Raw genomic sequence first — 17,933 nt, forward strand, 5'->3', positions numbered from 1 at the left:
TGCACGGCGGCGCTCGGGAGGTGGCGGCGGGGGGGGGCGGTAGCGGCCCCGCTCCCCGGCCGGCCCGGGCTAGGGGAAGGTGGGGCGGGCGTCCTTGAGGGAGAGGAAGGTCCGCAGCTTGAGGTCGAAGCCGGGGGGCCGGCGGTGGGGTTCGGTGTAGTGGCGCGGCATCGCCCGGCCCAGGTAGGAGACGAGCTCGCAGTGCTCCCTCAGCTCCGCCAGCTTCCGCCGGTACGCCTGGCGGCCCTGCGCCGAGCTCCGCGGGTTGTGCGCTGCGGGGAACAAAGCGCCGCCTTAGTGTGCCGGCCCGCTGAGCGGCTGCGGGAGCCGTGCGGGCACCGCACCGGGCCCTAGCTCCTGACAGGTAACAGCGTGCAGGAACATCGAGCTTGGGCACGGTGCTGAACCTAGGCGTGTCTCTTGCCCTGGGCTGTGCCGTGCCCCGCGTGCAAGGCAGAGCAAGGCAGGTAAGACGACGCAATGCAGAAGCACCCGAGGAGGTCAGCTGAGGTATCGCACTGTCATGCAGTATCTCCGTGCTTCAGCACGGAGCTGCTCAGCCTTCCCCTGTGCTCTGCAATTAAACATGTTTAAGGGGTGAGTCCGGGCTGCAGGCAGCCAGACCAGGTTCCCTCTGACAGCTCAACCTCTCCTAGGCCAGAGCCCACCAAAAGCAGCATGGCCACGTGTCTGTGTGTGAACCAATAGATTTGCCTAGAGCCAAGCTGGTTCAGCACCATCCTTGGAATTTTTGCATCATCAACACAACTAAACTATGCTAAAAAAGCATAAAGCTGTGCTAACAATAGAATAAAAACAGTCTTCATGGATGAAACAATCTACAGTGCAAAAACAGCTTTGCTGGTTTAAGACCTGGATGTTTATACAGGGGCTTATAGTGCCTACACTGTTCAGTGGTCTTCCGTAACAAAGCTACTCCAGCAAAAATGTGTGATAGCCCAGGAAAATTGTGAAGGGCACTGGAAGCTGGATAGAATAATGCTAGATGTGAAGAACAGTAGACAGATAATAAAGGTTACCCTTATCTGACAGGATAAGCAAAACCTCCAAATAACAAAAGGCAAGGTAAAGATCACCCACCAAACAGGTTGGCTTGTAAAAGGCAAAACTGGTGAGTTGAAGAAGTGTTGGTTTTGCCCCAGAAATCTCTAGCAGTATGTACTGAAAACCAGACCAAAGCCACAACAGAGCTGCAAATCAGATTGCAGAAATCAAAGCTGGCACTATTTTAGCCTGATTGCAGACTGTTAAAGATTATTAGCTGCAACTGTTGTCTTGGAGTGAAGGAAAAAAAAGTTCTAAAAAATAGCAGATATGAGCGCAGGAGATGAAGTTTGAACAAGTTTCCTCAGTGAAGAAGTAGTCCTAACCTCTGGTAGCTCCATGAGATAATACTTTATCATAATTTTGTGGGTAGAGTACAAAACACCTAGTTTAAATTTAGAATTGTTTATCTTTGTTATGGAAAAGCAAGGTGGTCAGATCGTAGATTAAATTAAAAAAAATGAATTAAAAATAATCATCGTACTGATACTCCATATTAATGTTGAAATCTTGTCAGGTAACTTCACAAACAAGCAGACTGATAAATAACATTTCATTTCTCTTTGCTAAAAACGTAAAAATCTAATTGAATCTGCACAAACATCTATTCTCTGGTACTGTATAATTTAGCGTATCAGTACTTAGCCCTTGTAAAAGAAATGCTTTTCTTGAAAGTGACAGTTGTTTTATGTGCACTTAAGCACATACATACTTTCAATACAATTAGGCCTTTCATTTACATATTTAGCTGATGTCTTGTCAGAGACGTGTATGATCAGAAAGTTGTCCTGAAGTTATCTGCAAGGTGAGGCTTTTTACTAAGTATTATTTGCATACTTAATACAGTTTAAAAAAGACAAGCATTCAGGCACTGAAACCGTTTCTCAGAGTGTGTTTCAGCAGTCTTTTATTACAGTGATTTCAGTATTTTTTAAAGACAATTCAGGTTGTCTATGACTGCTTTAAAATATGGTGCCAACTAAATTATAAAATCTAGCCTTCTGTCTCAAAATTCTATGATACCCGTTAGAGATGTTATCAAGGCCATCAAGTTGTTGGTGATAAAATGTCATTAAAATCTCGTGATTTATGAGCCTATCTATCTACTTATGCTGTTAACCTTATTTTCATCCCTGGTCCATACGCATCTCCAAGAAACTTGGGAATGTGTATTCCAATCAGTATATAATACTGTTTTTCCAGATTGGACATCAGAAAACAAAATAAATTGATTATCAATGTTGTATAAGATGATTTACTGCAGTTATTTAATTTATTGTTTTCATAGCATATTATTTTGTACATTACCTTTTAAATGGCAGGCCACAAACAACAGAGCAGTTTTTTTTACGCTTAGGAATGGAAACTTCGGCTTTAAGCATCCAACTTCATTCAGAGCTTTTATTAGAGAAGTTGCTACTCCCTAAAGAAATAAAACCGTTTTAGATGACCATTACATAGATCTAGAACAAAAATATATATAAATCCTGATCCTGTTGTCATGCAAATCTAACAATCTAGGATGATATCTAAGCTAGTGAATTGTAAAAACAAACAAACAAAAGACAAAAACAAAAACAAACAAAAATATAAAATTGGGAGGGAAGTGACTGTAAAGTCTTTATTTCATAACCATATCTGAAAATGTAACCAACTATCCTTAAATGATTCCAGATAGGCTTGTGTCTATCGTGGTTTTACAACAAAAGCAAAATGTAATGTTACAAGGTATGATAAATAAAAGTCATAAAATCCATCATATAATCTTGCAGTTTCTTATTCCCCTCTGGTATCTTGTATTTTTTTACCATTTAAGTTATTGATATCTATTATTTTAAATCTTAAAAATTTCCTGTATGGTAAGTACACATTTTTCAATCTAATATAATCCTCTTAATACTCATCAGACTTAAATTGCATTTAAAACCAAAAACAACTGGGTGGTGTATCCTATACATTGCACAATCACATTTAAAAAAAAAGAAGCAGCGACTGGCCTGTTCAAGGTATCCAGCCATGGGAAGTGCAGTGAGTAGCATTGGCTCCTTTTTTGGAGGGAGCTTACGTGGAAGCTTCAAATTCCAGTACTTCTCTGGTAACCTAACCAGATAAAAAGTAAACACTTCAAAGATGTATAAACTGTGACACGATTAAGGTTGAAAATGCAGTTAGTATATTCACCTCGTAAACTTCAGAAGTTTTTCCTCAGTCTCAAAAACATATACCTTATCTTGGTATGTTACAGCGTACTCAATGTTGCCAGGCACCAAAGCTTCATATCTGAAGAGACAGAGAAAGAAAGTGTTATGCCTGTGCAGTGCATAATCATCAGATACTGGGAGCCTTCTGGCAATTTAGCAATTGTAGGAACTACAAAAGGTAGTGATCAGATTGTCCATGCTTCCATCACATTACTGGCAGCTACAAGGGTCAAAATCTGAGTAAGTCCCTTCCTCAAAACCTGCTTATAAAGGGATTTTTATGGAGTCACTCTAGAGCTCCTCTAGTTAAAACGCAACCATGGTTGTTCAGAAGATTAAGATGGGACAGCACAGAATCAATTGACTCCTAAGGTTGTACCTCAATGAGGAATTCCTGCACACTGAGGAAATCAGTGGAGCTTTAAGGTGGAGCTTTATGGATCTCTTAGAAAATTGTAATAGTTTAGTTTTCCATCTACATAGGTTTTGTAGGATTTGTTTGAACTTTTGAAGGGTTGTGAGAGAGAAAACTCAAACTACATCCAAGCAGACTTCATCACAAAAGACAGTAAGCCAACACAGATCCTTGTGGTTGGCTTAATACTCTTTGAGAAAGCTAAGCTTGCTGTCACCTCTAGTGGGCTTTGGGGAAATGGATCCCATGCATTTAATACACTTCTATTTAACTGTCAATTTAAGTAAATCGACATTACCCAAGATATATAAGGAGAAGTAATCCTGGGTTCAAAGAACTGATGACCTATGTATCTTTCCTTCTCAATCTTCAGTACGTGATCATCTGGCCAACCTAAGTCTCCACTACGAAATCTGCCTCACAACCATTAAAGGATTTTGGAGAGAAACCCAACCCTCTTGCTTCTTTCACTTTCAGATGTAGAGGAACTGCTGATTTTTGGGATGCTTCAGATATACCTCGTCTGGTTACTAGAAATACTCTAGACCATGCTGTAAAGGCAGGGAGTTAACAGGGTATTTTTCACCCTCAGAATAAAGACTAATGCAAAATCTTTTAACGGCTGAAGCAACAATGTTTTTAGTGCTCACTACTGCAAGAAAACTAGTGGAGGAGAGGAGCAGAAATTTGGAAAAGGTTGGTCTCCAGTTTTCACACTATAGCGTAGTGCTGCTCCTTTCCAGACTGCACACTTGTGTTTCTTTCCTGTGGAAGCTGAAAGCAGATGGAAGAGAGAGCCAATGCTGCATTTCTGCTTTTCATTTTGAGGTGGAGTTATGACATGAATGGGATGCAAACTCAGATTCAAGGGAAGTCTTCCAGGGTCCCAAAATTTAGACATTTTGTACTTGCATTTTACTTTCTATGCAAGCTTGTCCAGATTCAGTCTGAAACCTGTAGTCATATGAGTTTCAGAAGATTATTTTGCATAGATTTGCAAAGCCACAGGCACAATACAGAGGGTTGTGATCAGTTTTTCTTTCCAAACCCTGAATGTTATTAAAAAGTACTTTGAAAGCATTTCCTCATTAATGTGTTAATATAGGATACTTTGTCTGTAATTCAAGTTATGAAAACAGGAATGATGTACCTCTGTTTTCCATCCAGGTAAGTGACTGGACAGTATCCCTGCATTTCAGCACTTCTGGGGAATAAGGCCTTCACTTCTGCTGCTGTTAGTCTTTTTGGTAGCATGTGTGGCGGTGGAAGAGGGTGAGGTGCCAGTGGTGGCACATAAACTTCTGGTCTGCTCAAGAATTTCTGTAAAAGGAGAATTTAAATGTTTATATAATGAAAGAAGGACTGAAAGACTGGTTGTCAAACTCTAGAGGACTGGCTCATGAAATTTAGATACTTGTTTCTTCTACAACACCTCTTAGTGTGCTGGCACTGCTGCTACAGTTGGGTAAGTCATTTCTCTTCCAACCCACTCTCAGTTGAAATCATCACTATCCACCCACCATCCATCACTATCCATTGTGGCTTCTTACCCCCAACCCCCTCCAAAACAGATGGAGAGCGGAGGAAATGGTTACTTTAAAATTAATCTTTCATCCATGACAATTTTTAAGAAGAGCACTGGTTTGAATGGGCTCTCGGCTGCATTTCGTCTGACTGGACATTTGATAGCAAAGTATACAGACCAAAAGTGAGACTATCAGTAATAGTAGTCTAATTCAATTTACCTCTTGCTTGTTTCTGTACAGAATCAAAGAATCCAGGCAACATTTCCTTTCCCTGTAGTCCCCTCCCCACAAATGTTTTGACACTTACCTCCAGTTCTTCCTGTGAAGCCATTTTGTAGTAGTGTCCTCGAAACTCTGCAGCAAACTGCAGTGATGATGTGCTAGAGCAGTCAACCAATTCACCCTTCTCTGCAAGGCTGACGGGACAGTACTGCCCAAACTCCCCCAGCCGACACTGCAGCTCTTCAGGGGTGATACATAAATCAGCAATGTTGGCTGCTTTGCCTGTTAATAAAAATTAATGTTTTGCTAATGAAGGGCAGAAATTTAAAGCATTTCTATGTAGAAATGTTACAGTTTAGATGTTCCAGATTATCATGTGAAAATGATATGAAATAATGAGAATCAAAATAGCAATTTTTATAGATTGATATTAAAATGAAGTTGCAACCCATTTTATAAATGAATTTTAATGACACTTTCCTAGCATTTACTCAAGAAATACAATAATCATTAGTTATGCGGGATACTCTGCATGCTTAGCTTACTAGTGTGTTTTCCCTGGGACAATTTTATTTATAGTTTGTTTTAATCCCCTGTGTTGCTGGGGGATACTTCAGCTATTATATTTCTTTACATTGGTGACAAAAAGTGCAAGGTGTGAGGAAAGCTTCCCATTTATTCATCTGTATCTTGCTACAGTCTATCTGGATGAAATATATTCAAAATCTCGAATAGAATGCCATATAAAACACAGGCTATTTAAAAACTCTGCTTTTCAAACTTGATGATACTTAAGACTGAAATTTGTAAGAAGAGTGCAGCCACAGAGCTGTAAAAGTTAAAACCAAAAGGAAGGTATGAGATAAGGAAGACGAGACACATTTGTGCTTTAGAGAAATCCTTGTTGAACTGTACAGACATATTTGAAGGACACATTTAATCCTGACCTATGCTGACACATACAAATTCAAGTGGGAGCTATGCCATTTCATGCTTTTCATCCCTCAGTACAGAAATTAACTTAAGCGGACATTTAACCTTAATTCTGAATTTATAATTAACATTTTTCCCTTCATTCCTAATTCCTCCACTGACACTTAAGTGAATCTGCAAGTCATAGTTCCCCTGGTATATTTTGGGGTACCCTTTGTGATTTTCTGTTATCCCTCAAAGTTGAAAGATCTGCTGTGGACTTCAAGACCTCTGACTTCTTTCAGCTGTATTCTGCTGCCCTGTTCTTCGGAAGATGGCTGCAGACTGTGTGCTGTAGTTGGTTTTGCCTTTGCTGTCTTCAAGAGATCTCTTTAAGCTCTCTCCAGATGAGATTATAGAATTTGAGATATGTATGTGCCCAGGAATTAGGTTCATTCAAAGCAAGTTGAAGTTGAATTTAAATGCACTCATTACATTACAGCTTCTTAAAGAAATTAATATTATTCTGAGCAACTTTGTTTTTCTTTTACCTTCTTTTATTCTTTCCAGGTATATCTGTATTTCTTTAACAACCACTTGAACTTCCCGCAGTACTTTGTTCCATATCCACCACTTGCTCTGAGAGGCATCAATCACACACCAGTTCTGGTGCTCCTTCTTATAGTAGGTCCTGATTGCATCAATATGCTGTTTATAGCAGGAATTTTTAATTGCTAGAATCTGTGAGCTGTCATGTACAGGGCAGAAAGGTCTGAAGACAACAAAAAATAGCACTGACTTAATATGAGTCTGAAGATTAGATCATTTTATTGAATGTCTGATGTAAATTTTAGAGTTCATTTTAAGTCCTTTTTCAAAATTCTTCTTTTTTGAATCAATAGAATGTATTTGAGAAACACAAATTTGTTATTAGGAATGATACCAGTTCCATATGGAAAGCAGTATCATAGAATCATAGAATGTATGATATGCTTCTGACCAGGCAGTTATGTTCAGAAACAAAGAACAAAAAATTTGTTATTTATTTCCCAAATAGAAGTCAATATTTTGTAAAGGCTTTGGATTGTGTCAGCACGTATCAGCCAACGCACACAATCTATATACCATAAAATGCTACCCTAGACAAAATGTTATGAGACTTTTAGAATGAAGGTAAGCAGTTCATTGAAAAACAGGCTTACTTCTGAATTACACTGTTGTTTGAAATTGAGAAGTAGTCATAATCCTTGGATATATTTTGAAAACTATCTGTAATATTTACGTACACATAAATGAAAATAATCCATTTGACCTATAAAACATTATGCAAGACCAGAAGAGAGATTTTCACTAGAACATAGAAGCTTTTACTGTTCTGGTTCTAAATGTAAATGGGTCCAAAAAAAAAAAAAAAAGAAGAGACTTCTGTTTTAATAGTATTTATTTCTCTATATCTGATGTTGTATATTTATTTGTATTTAAACCTATAAATGTAATTAGTTTGGTATTTGGAGTTAAGAAGGTATTTAGAGTTTAAAGTAAATGCTTTCAAAGAGAAGCATTAATTTAATTTTTTGCTATGCAAATTGTCTTTAGGCTTTCAGTAAACAATTAAGTGTTGTACTGATTACTTGATAAAATGAAAGACAGAAAATGAAAGAGACATGCAATAATGCTCTAAGCTAGCTGGAACTTCTTAGAAATTCTTCCCCTGATGAGAACCAGGTTCTTATACAATTTAATTTCAAGGTGAATGTTCTGTTCTTTTTAACTCTCTGTTGGTTTATAAACTACTTAGTGGTCTTCCTCAAAAAACCCAATAGGTCTTTAAACAGAATATTTAACTCATAAAAACAAGAGAGATTAATTGTAAGATTCAGATGAGTAACTCATGAATTGTATGTTATTAAAGTATACATTATTTCTATCCTTTTTAAAAAGAACTACAATTAAGACTTAAAGAAAATATCAATTTCTCTTATAATGATAATGTTGAACTGATGAATAATAAACTTCAGCAGCAGAATGAGCTAGTAAATTTTTTGATACGCAATTTCATTAAAATCTATTAAACTAAGCAGTAGGTGCATGTCACTGCATATCAATATCCTGGGCATCTGTCCAGAGAGTGCCACAGATTTCTTTGGCAACTTATATCTTCATTTTTGTTCTATGGAAATCAAAGATTGTCAAGGGCCTTATGCCCATGTCTGTTCATATGTGGAGTTTGGAGGCAGCTGGGTTATGCAGCAGTTTAGGTGCAGCCTCTCAGAATATAGCACTGAGGCACGTACATAGATGACAATATTATGTGGGTAAAAATATCAGGGAGCATCATTACCTATTCATGCTTTCTTTGTCCAACAGAGCTCTTCTGAACACTTCCTTTGCATCCATTTCTAATTCAAAGATTTTCACTGGAATTATCCTAGCTGATTCCAGAAGCCTTACTTGTTTTCTTGTTACAGGATACCCATCAATAACAACTCTGCATACAAACAGAAACAGAAAGACAGTTTTTCTAAGAAATAAGTTCCTAATTAACCATTAAGACTACCTGTATTCCCAGTACATTCTCAACAGAGACAAAAGTCTACTCCTATGCCATCAATCCTGGCTTGATAGACACAGTCTTATTTCCGAAGAAATTAAAATCAAATTAAAATTAAAAATAAAAAAATCAAGTACCTAAAATTAGAAATAGTAATGAGTAAAGGAAATACACGAGGGGCAAAAGGTATAGAAATGTAAGTGGACAGCTCTGACGTACAAATGATGGAGTTTTAAATTCTGACACATTAGTCATTCAGAAACATAATTTTAACTATGTGAAATCTCCATATGAATTGGGTGAATGTTTTCAAGATAAAAAAAATGATTTACAATAGTTGGGTTTTTGTTGTTTTTTTTTTTTAATCCTATTGAAGAAGAAATGCTTCTTCATATTAGAAATGCTTTATATATTAGGCAGCACTGGGGCATAATCTACTGAAACTGTATTCCAGTATTTATCATGATAGAAAAGCTGAAGGAATTCTGATCTCAAGCTGAAATAATTTTCAGAGAGTAATCCCAAATGGCCTTTTTCTGTAATAATTCTTTTTTTGAAGAGAGTTGAATTTCATGAAATCATGATCATGAAGTGACAAGCTTTTTAGGTCTGCCCATCTTGGACAGTGTTTCAGTGGTGGGAAAAGAACTAGCAAATCTGGATCACATAAGAAATTAGCTGGAAAGAATTACTGGTTTCTGTTCCTCTTCATTAAGTTAACTCTTAAAAAAAAACAGAAAAAAAAAAAAAAAGGAGCACTGAACTACTGGTCTGCTTGACCAGAGAGAATCAGGTGTCCAAGTTTTTACTGCAGTTGGTAATAAGAGAGAGAAAATGGCAGTTTTCAATGTATAATAGAAAGTATTGGCTTGTTGGCTGAAGAAAAAGGTAACATAAAACATATGACTTCGATTTGATGGAATAAGCTGACTTGAAAATTGCAGAAAAATTATGTTTTGGGCTGGTTTTCCTGAGTAATGTGAAGAATTGCATTTTGGACAGGTTATTTTCTTAATGCTTATGCCACTGATGTGTTTTAGTGAAATGGTTTTACAGTGATAATGTGGGAATCACTGCCTCTGGAGAGACTGGCATGTTTTGAAAAAATCCCTAAAGAAAAAGTCCAAAAAAGACTCTTACCCAGTGCTCATACATACACGATTCATCAGAGCCACATCCAGGGCCTGGATGGCCAGTTCATCAGGGACAGTCAGTCCTTTGTGAAGGTGCCGCTTTAACTGAAGTCCCAAGGCACTCTCGGGCTGATTGTTTATCACTAGCCGGATGGCATCTCCTATAGTCAGCCGCAGCAGCCCATATATGCTTGCAAATTTCCTGGCAACTGCAAAATATTTTGATTTCAACAACCAACTTTTACATAAGCAACATCACAGCCTAGCAGTCTGTTAAAGTATGTTCTTAGTCTTACAAGCTATGTGCTCATTCCCTGGGTCATTTGCGATGCATAATCTTGGTAAGCAGGCACCTAACCCCAATTAGCTCCCTAAAGGACCCAGACCTTTGCATATGTGCAAAGTGTGCCCAGGGCACACTTTAGCTCAATTTAGCTCAAACCTCAGCAGCCATAGTCAATTTTATTCAAAAATATCTTAGAAAATACACTTCTGTTACTGCCCCTTTTACAGAACAGTCTAGCAGTTCCAGTTCACTAACTTCATAAGAAGCTGCAATAAAATTAAGATGGATAATCCATAAGTACCTGACTATAAAATGATACACTGCAGAATGTAACTAAAGGTTTCTATGCCCAATAAAAAGAGCAGGAAGACTAACAATATTAGAGGTTTATGACTTTTTTAATAGCAGTAATGACAGACACAGCATCACTCATTAGATAATCTTTTGCTTTATAGGTAATAGTGTCTCCTACCTGTAGTCTTCCCAGATTTTGGAGGTCCCACAACTGCAATCTTAACTGGCACAGGTGGTTTAGGTTTTGGCTGACAAATATATTTGATGGGATTTTTCATAAATGTTTCTTTATTTTCTTTACTTGAAAAGAAATAAATATATTGTCGATGGATTACAGGAAAGAGTGTGTTTTCAGGGCTTTGTGCTGGCTTGATTACCTCTCCTTCACTTAGCTGTAGAATACACAAAATGGGAAACAGCTGATTAGGTTTGGCATAGCCTCCTCTCCCTTCATCCTACAAAAGTGGTTTTACAGGCAGGTTGAGGAATACCACTGGTTAAGACAAAACATCAAAGTATTCTGAAATACAGACAGACATAATATTTTGTGTGAGTTTGTGGAATTTCTGTATGTATGTAAAATTGTACAAAAAGATGAAGTAAACACTGAAGAGAGAAAGAATATTCACTGTTTCCAGTAGGTGGTACCGTAACACTTTCTGTCCATCAGGAGAGTGTAATCAGAGGTATAATGTACAACATTTTTTTTTGTCTATTTTTTTGTTTTTAATTTTCAAAGAATTTATGCCATTTCTATTAAGGATAAAAATATTCCTCTGTAAATTAAAAAAAAAAAAAAAACAACAAAAAAACACTTATCTGCCTGACCATAGAGGATACACTTAGAATGTTGTATTCAGCAGAAGTCACTTCCAAAGGAAGAAAACAGAAATGAACATCAATGTTTAAATTGTGGTGAAACGTAAAACCACAGTGAAGCAAGCCAAAAAAGCTTTTGATAAAATAAATACACTGCTGATGGAATCTTTTCAAATACATCAAGGTTACCTACTAGAAAGTCTGTAGTGCTGATGGCTAATTGAGAAGTAAGACAAGAAGCAATGGCAGAAATGGTCATTGCAGAAACACTAAATGAATTTCTTGCAGCACTGTTCACTATGGAAGAATTTAGTCATATCCCTGTTAGAGCCTTTCTTGAGGAACTGCCTTAAAGTGTCAAAAATTGTTTTAGAACAGACTGGAGACATTTGTAGAGAAAACTGCAAAGACCAGATGGCATTCACCTTACAGTTCTATGGGGATGCAGAAGTGAAATTGTTACTGGCTGATGTATAACCTATTGCTTACATTGGCTCCTTCAACAAAAAAGGAATGTGGAAAAAGTGATAATTATTTTAAAAGGCCTCTACGATGGCTCCTGGCAACCACAGTCCAGTACATCTGTCTCTGTATTGAGCAAATTGAAAAAAAAAATCAGTAGGTACAAGGCCTACATATGAAATAATGCAGAGAAGCCAACTCAGCTTCTGTAGAGGGAAATCATACCTCACAAATCTATTAGTATTTGTTGAAGACTCAGTAAACTTATATATAAAACAATCTGCTTGTTACAGTAAGATAAGGGACTGTTTGCTGCATGGCATTACCTTGCCAGACCCTGGACTAATTCTTAGGTTTTTGTTCTCACAAGAAGTCATTTCCGAGTATTTGCCCTCGATTTATAAGATGCCAGGAGTCTGATCTACTGTATAGTTGTTCACACTCCTCCCTCAGCTCATCATTTTTCTTCTTTGAGTATCTAATCAGTTGCATAACTACTTCCCCCTATCAATTTAGTTTAAAAGTAATTGTCATATACTCTATCTGCCCTTCTTCGAAAACCCTCTAGTCTGTAATCAATTTCATCATTTCTATAATATCCTAAAATACCCTTAAAATGATCTTATTTTCCTTTCATTATTGTCAGCAAGTACATTTCCTACTGTCAGCACACTCCTCTGATTTCATCTAATGGCTTTCTAGGACTTTCTTCCAACTGAATATTTTTTTTTCTTAGTTGGTAAAAAAAAAAAACAACACAAAACACTACACAGCATAAATGAAGGATTTGAAGAAATGGAATAACAAAACTGTAGTGACTAATAGGACAAAGTTCAAGTCCTCGCATGTAGGGACTAATAATTTCATATATTAAGCTGGGATTCAGTAACTGGAAATGACAGAATTCTGAGAAGACGTATCTACTTCTATTAGTCAGTCTTTTAGGTTATTAGATGCCAATTTGATGCAGCCATGGAAAAGGCAGCTCTGATCCTAAAACACTTTAAGTATTTTGATTCTCTAAAGTCCTAATTAGATCTGATCTACATACAGTTCTGGTTACCAAGATTAAAAAAGGAAAAACATGATCTGGAAGAGGTGAAAACAAAGACCAACATGATGACTGTGCAAAAAGAAAAAATTAATTAGCATAGTGAAATGAAGGCCAAATGTATGTTTCCTTCAGAAACTTTCTGCTTTCTGTTTATTGTTTGCTGCTGTTGTTTTATTATTTATCAGCCCTCCTTTTTATTTCTGATTTACTCACAATCCAACTTGCTTTTATTTCTAGCATTAAAAAAATATTACCCACTAACATTTTGCTCGCTACCTATAAAAATCTATCAGCCCACAGAGATAAATATGAGTACTTTCTGACCTCAACTTTCCAGACCTCTGGTAAAATAGGAAATCAGATTCACTGTTCTTCAAAATTCATGCATATTGACAACAAAGAATTATTGCTGATGAGTGACATATGTTTAACATGTGTTGGTTGACTGGGTGATCTTGGAGGTCTCTTCCAATCTAGACGATTCTGTGATTCTGTGGTTTACTTTTTTGCTACTGCAAGTGTTGATGGCCACCTACACGACTTCTTGCAAATTCAACCTCCAAATTATTCCAGCTTGTTTTCAATGCTTCTAGAAGAATCTAACATTTTTGTTGTTCTACATTTCATGGATCATTACCAATTATGCATTTCTTTCTGACTCAGTGCCACCTTTAAACTGCATCAGTAGTGCTAGTGTAACAAATTTTAATAAATGCCTCTCAGTGTTAGTTTAGCTGCAACACTGAAAAAACTAACACCTTTCATTACAAATGCTTGCTGTATTTTGTGTATATTCAATGATGTAGTTTTGATTTAGTAATGTAGTTTTCATTAAGTATTACTGGTATTACATGATACTGTCTCATAATATTTGTATGTGAAATATATTCTTTGAAAGTATTACTTCCTAAAAATATTTTTGTATTATTCAAGAAAATTACCTTGATTGGATCCCACTGACCAAAAGAACTTGGAAACTTATATAAGAAAATTAACATCTTATGTGCAAGTGGCAAACTTATCGGGTAACATTTCTCAAAAATGCTTCCACGGTTTTCCACTAGAGAATTCAGCTTGCAATATATTTGGTAGCGTACGATGTGAGGCTTTCGTCCTCCATTGATCTCAATTAGTGGTATTAGCAAATTTTCCAGTTCTTCCTGGTTAATTGAAAAATAATAAAATATTAAAATAATAAAACGTTCAGATTTTTGTTAATGACCATCAGCAAGATTTTCTGTGAACTTTCAAGGATTTTTGAGCAAGTTCTCAGTCACTGTAAAGCAGAAAAATTTTATTTGAGACTGGTCTTCCTCCCCACTGTAGTTTAAGTTACCCAGGCTACATTATCACAGTATTCAAAAAGAATTGGAAAATCTGACAGTTAACACTGAGGAATACGGTATGATAAAGCTAAAGCTTGAGAAGTATATTTTATAAAAATATTCAAATATCATTCTTCCCTACTCCAAGCAATTTAGAATGATTTATTTAGCTACTGTATAAAAATATTGCTGCTCTCTGGTGACTTCTTATTCCCCAGCTTATTCAACTAAAATATAAAGATATTATTAATACTTTTACAAGTGCTACAATGTTTTAAAGTCATTTATTCTTCCATAAAAGATGAAGATTCCACAATGTCAAAGAAGACCATCAAATAAAGAATCAGATAACGATAAGCAAAACTCTTGAATAACATATCAGAAATAGCACGTTATATAGCATTAGTAATAAACACATAAACATTATTTGCAATTTTTTAAAAACGGGGAAAATATTGAATAAGCTGTAACAAGGGGTTATTACTAGTGTGCAATCCCAAATAACGTAATTCTATTACATGCTAATAAGAATTTTGCATTAAAAAGTATATATGAAATGTTATTCATATCTTCATGATTCTCTAGTTTGGTTGCCTGCATCAACTGACCTATTTGTCTTATAAATTATATACTTTTTTAAGCATTGAGTTTCTTCATACAGTTTTCATGTTGCTCACATATTTAGATCATGACATCAGCAGCACTATTGCTCAAGCACTGCAACTTTAAAATCTGACAACTAAAATAACACTGAAGACTTCTTGCATCATACAGTCATTTATTATCATATAAATTTGTGTAATTTAATAAAACAGGCAGTGGAGTAGGTACCTGTACACCTTGTAAATTGTCTCTTTCTGAATCAAACTTCTCTGCAATCTCATTTTGCATGCGCTCAACAGCATCAATCTCCTGTTCTTCTTCAGCCTCTTCTTCTTCTTCTTCTAAAAACTCCTCTTCAAGTATAGCTTCAATGTCTTCATTTTCACTCTCATCTTCCTCCTCACTGGCTTCGTCATGTTCCCTGTTTGCTAAAACCTATAAATGTAAAACATTCTGTCTTCACGTCTTCTATACATATGTTTTGAGGGAACATATACTATCTTTTTTTTTTAATTAGAAAAATAATTAATTCAACCAAACCTCATTTTGGAGGCATCCTTTGCTGCAAGCAAAAATATAGTAAATTCTAAAATCATATTTCAGAAGAAAATACAGAGGTATTGCATAGTGCATACAGTGAAGCATCGTATCTGAGAATGCTTAAAAATCTTAATCACTATGCTGCAGTTTTGATGAGAAGAATATTTTTGAGAAGTATCTGTTATAGATACCTGGGTATTGTAGTTTGGCAGGACTTTGTTAAGAACCCGCTTGTTAGCTGATAGTGTAGTTGACTGAGTTTCGTGAGCAGTCTAACTGTTCATCAACACATTTATAAATATGCTTTGTAATTGAGTTTGGGCAGAAGTCCTGGTAGAATCCTATTCTGCATTAACTGTGGATTTGACAGGGTACTTAAAACACATACCTAATTGCAATCACTCTTATGCTTACAAATTAGGTAAGTTAAAGACATTCTTAAGTATTTTGCTGAATTGGGGCATGTATTGAGAATTGTTTTTAGTGTTGATGAGTCAATAGTTTCTAAAGCAATTTAAACATGTTGCCAAATTATTTGGGAAAGCAGAGATTTCAGACAGTCTATCACATTTGTACTATTATACATTGCCCTGAGAACTGTGAGCAAAAACCCTAGAAATTTCTAAGATATGAATGCAAACACTTCTATTTAAAATAGTTTTTGTAACTTTTTTACCTCCTGTTTCCTTTCTTTTTGTTCTGCTACAAGTTCTGCCCTTCTTCTAGCAATCTTCTCATCCTGTTAATGAAAAAAAGATGTAAGAAGACAATGATATTTGCTAATAAGAAATCTCCGAGAATTGGTATAATGAACTAGAATTAACATTATTCTTTCCACCTTAAAACTCTGTTTGAGTTGCTTCTAATGCTAAAAAATCCTGTCTGTGTGGCCTCAACTATTGCAGATCAGATATGCTTCTAGGTGAACATGTACTGAAATTTTTGTAAAACTAACTTGGCAACTTTTGAGAATTAGATTAGGGAAAAAAAGACTGATTCTGTTCACACTGAAAATATTATAATCTTTTTGTCAGTCAAAGAGTCAGAGTCAAAAAAGCTACAGAGTTTCTAAATTTGTAGGTAGTTACTGCTATTTGGCAAAGGGATGAATGAGGCTAATATTATATGTGTGCTGTTTGCTAAGCATGTTTAAAACTGCACATTTTACTCAGTAGATACCTGTCGTATACACGATGGTTAAATTCCACCTCAGAAGTAATACACAGAAGCATTCTACTTAAGACCACTGGGGTTAATGGGGATTCAACCTGTACCTGCTGTTCTTGCACACTCTGATGTTTCCACCTGAACTGAGATCAGATAAACTGAGCATGTCACCACTGCAGGCAATACTGCAGTGTTAGAAATCCACATTAACTCTAAACAAAGTAGTCTGGATACCAGGGCACTGGAGGCAGAGCAGCAAGAAACTGCACAGTCTAATTTTCTTTACTCGCATGACTATTTAAACTCAGGTGTTGCTGAACAGCACCGTAATGTAGATGTACTCATTCCTCAGTCCTCTGTTGCCAGCTTCTTTCAGTGGAGAAGGAAACTAATGCAGCATTCAACAGGTGTATCTGCTTTTCTGACTCTCTATGCAACTTTAGTAATGAAAGAAGAGAGAATAGCACGCCCATCCATGCCCCATTCTCACAACAGTGTCCATGTTGCTCACTGACTGCATGCTATGGAAAAATAGTCAAACGTGCAACTAAAAACTGTAATGCACTACACATCAGCAAGAAGATCAAAAAATTGTTACTCCAGAAATCCTGATTCTCACCTTTCCTTACTTCTAAGCGGGGGTCTTTTATGCCTCGATCAATTTGCATAGTTGCTTTGTGTATGTGTTTTAAGTAACAGACTGTTACTGTCCTTTTTTGTTAATAGACATATTGATGCCTACACTGTAGAAGTTTGGACCCTAAAATCCATAGCACATGTATTTGTCACTAGAGTTCTCAGAGTAAGTGCTTACAAGGTGAGCTTAGTACAGCGATACAGGCTGCTCACTAGAATGCACCTTTTCCAGATAGATTTCCAGCTTGCATCAGGGAAAACTAAATGCAAAAAATCACAGAATCACAGAATCATCTAGGTTGGAAGAGACCTCCAAGATCACTGAGTCCAACCTCTGACCTAACAATAACAAGTCCTCCACTAAACCATATCACTAAGCTCTACATCTCAACAATGATTTTGTGATCTACCATGCAAGATTATACGCATTCTCAGAGCCAACCTCTGGAACAAGCAGCTAATGTAGCTTGCTGGTACCATATGGGTCTTGTCCCAAACTCCATTGTACTAACATGCTGTGTGTTAGCTGCTCTGTAGTAACAAATATTTGGACCTTTTTTGAAAGTACATGTGAAGTAATGTATCTTCCTTTTATAGAAAGTTAGGAACCTTGAATATCTTGCATGGATTGTACGTGTCTGCATAGAAGTTTCAATTTCAAGTCATTTGTAACCTATTCAGTAATAGGCACAGCTTTGTTCAAATGTGAGATTGTGTAGCTG

At 36.6% G+C, this 17,933-nt stretch overlaps 1 protein-coding gene across 1 annotated transcript; it reads right to left on the reverse strand.

Moving 5' to 3' along the window:
* Positions 1 to 69: 69 nt before the first annotated feature.
* On the reverse strand, positions 70 to 17,708 carry LOC121067309 (adenylate kinase 9-like). Its single transcript, XM_040551645.1, has 14 exons — positions 16,588 to 17,708; positions 16,085 to 16,147; positions 15,097 to 15,303; positions 13,882 to 14,100; positions 10,784 to 10,997; positions 10,033 to 10,234; positions 8,683 to 8,829; positions 6,893 to 7,113; positions 5,515 to 5,711; positions 4,832 to 5,001; positions 3,247 to 3,345; positions 3,063 to 3,165; positions 2,374 to 2,488; positions 70 to 272 (listed from the first exon to the last, which is right to left on the reverse strand). The coding sequence occupies exons 3-14, from the start codon at positions 15,154 to 15,156 to the stop codon at positions 70 to 72; spliced, it is 1,950 nt and encodes a 649-aa protein (XP_040407579.1). The 5' UTR covers positions 15,157 to 15,303; positions 16,085 to 16,147; positions 16,588 to 17,708.
* Positions 17,709 to 17,933: the final 225 nt, after the last annotated feature.

The sequence above is a fragment of the Cygnus olor genome, chromosome 3, assembly GCF_009769625.2.
Source record: "Cygnus olor isolate bCygOlo1 chromosome 3, bCygOlo1.pri.v2, whole genome shotgun sequence".
Taxonomy (NCBI): Eukaryota; Metazoa; Chordata; class Aves; order Anseriformes; family Anatidae; genus Cygnus; species Cygnus olor.

Excerpts from the sequence above, each read along its gene's own strand:
- LOC121067309 (XM_040551645.1), bottom strand. The coding sequence starts at position 15,156 with ATGCAAAATGAGATTGCAGAGAAGTTTGATTCAGAAAGAGACAATTTA. Across the intron at positions 10,998-13,881 it reads GTCAGTGGGATCCAATCAAG|CTAAGTGAAGGAGAGGTAAT; the intron begins GTAATTTTCTTG and ends TGTATTCTACAG. Across the intron at positions 3,166-3,246 it reads AAACTTCTGAAGTTTACGAG|GTTACCAGAGAAGTACTGGA; the intron begins GTGAATATACTA and ends TTATCTGGTTAG.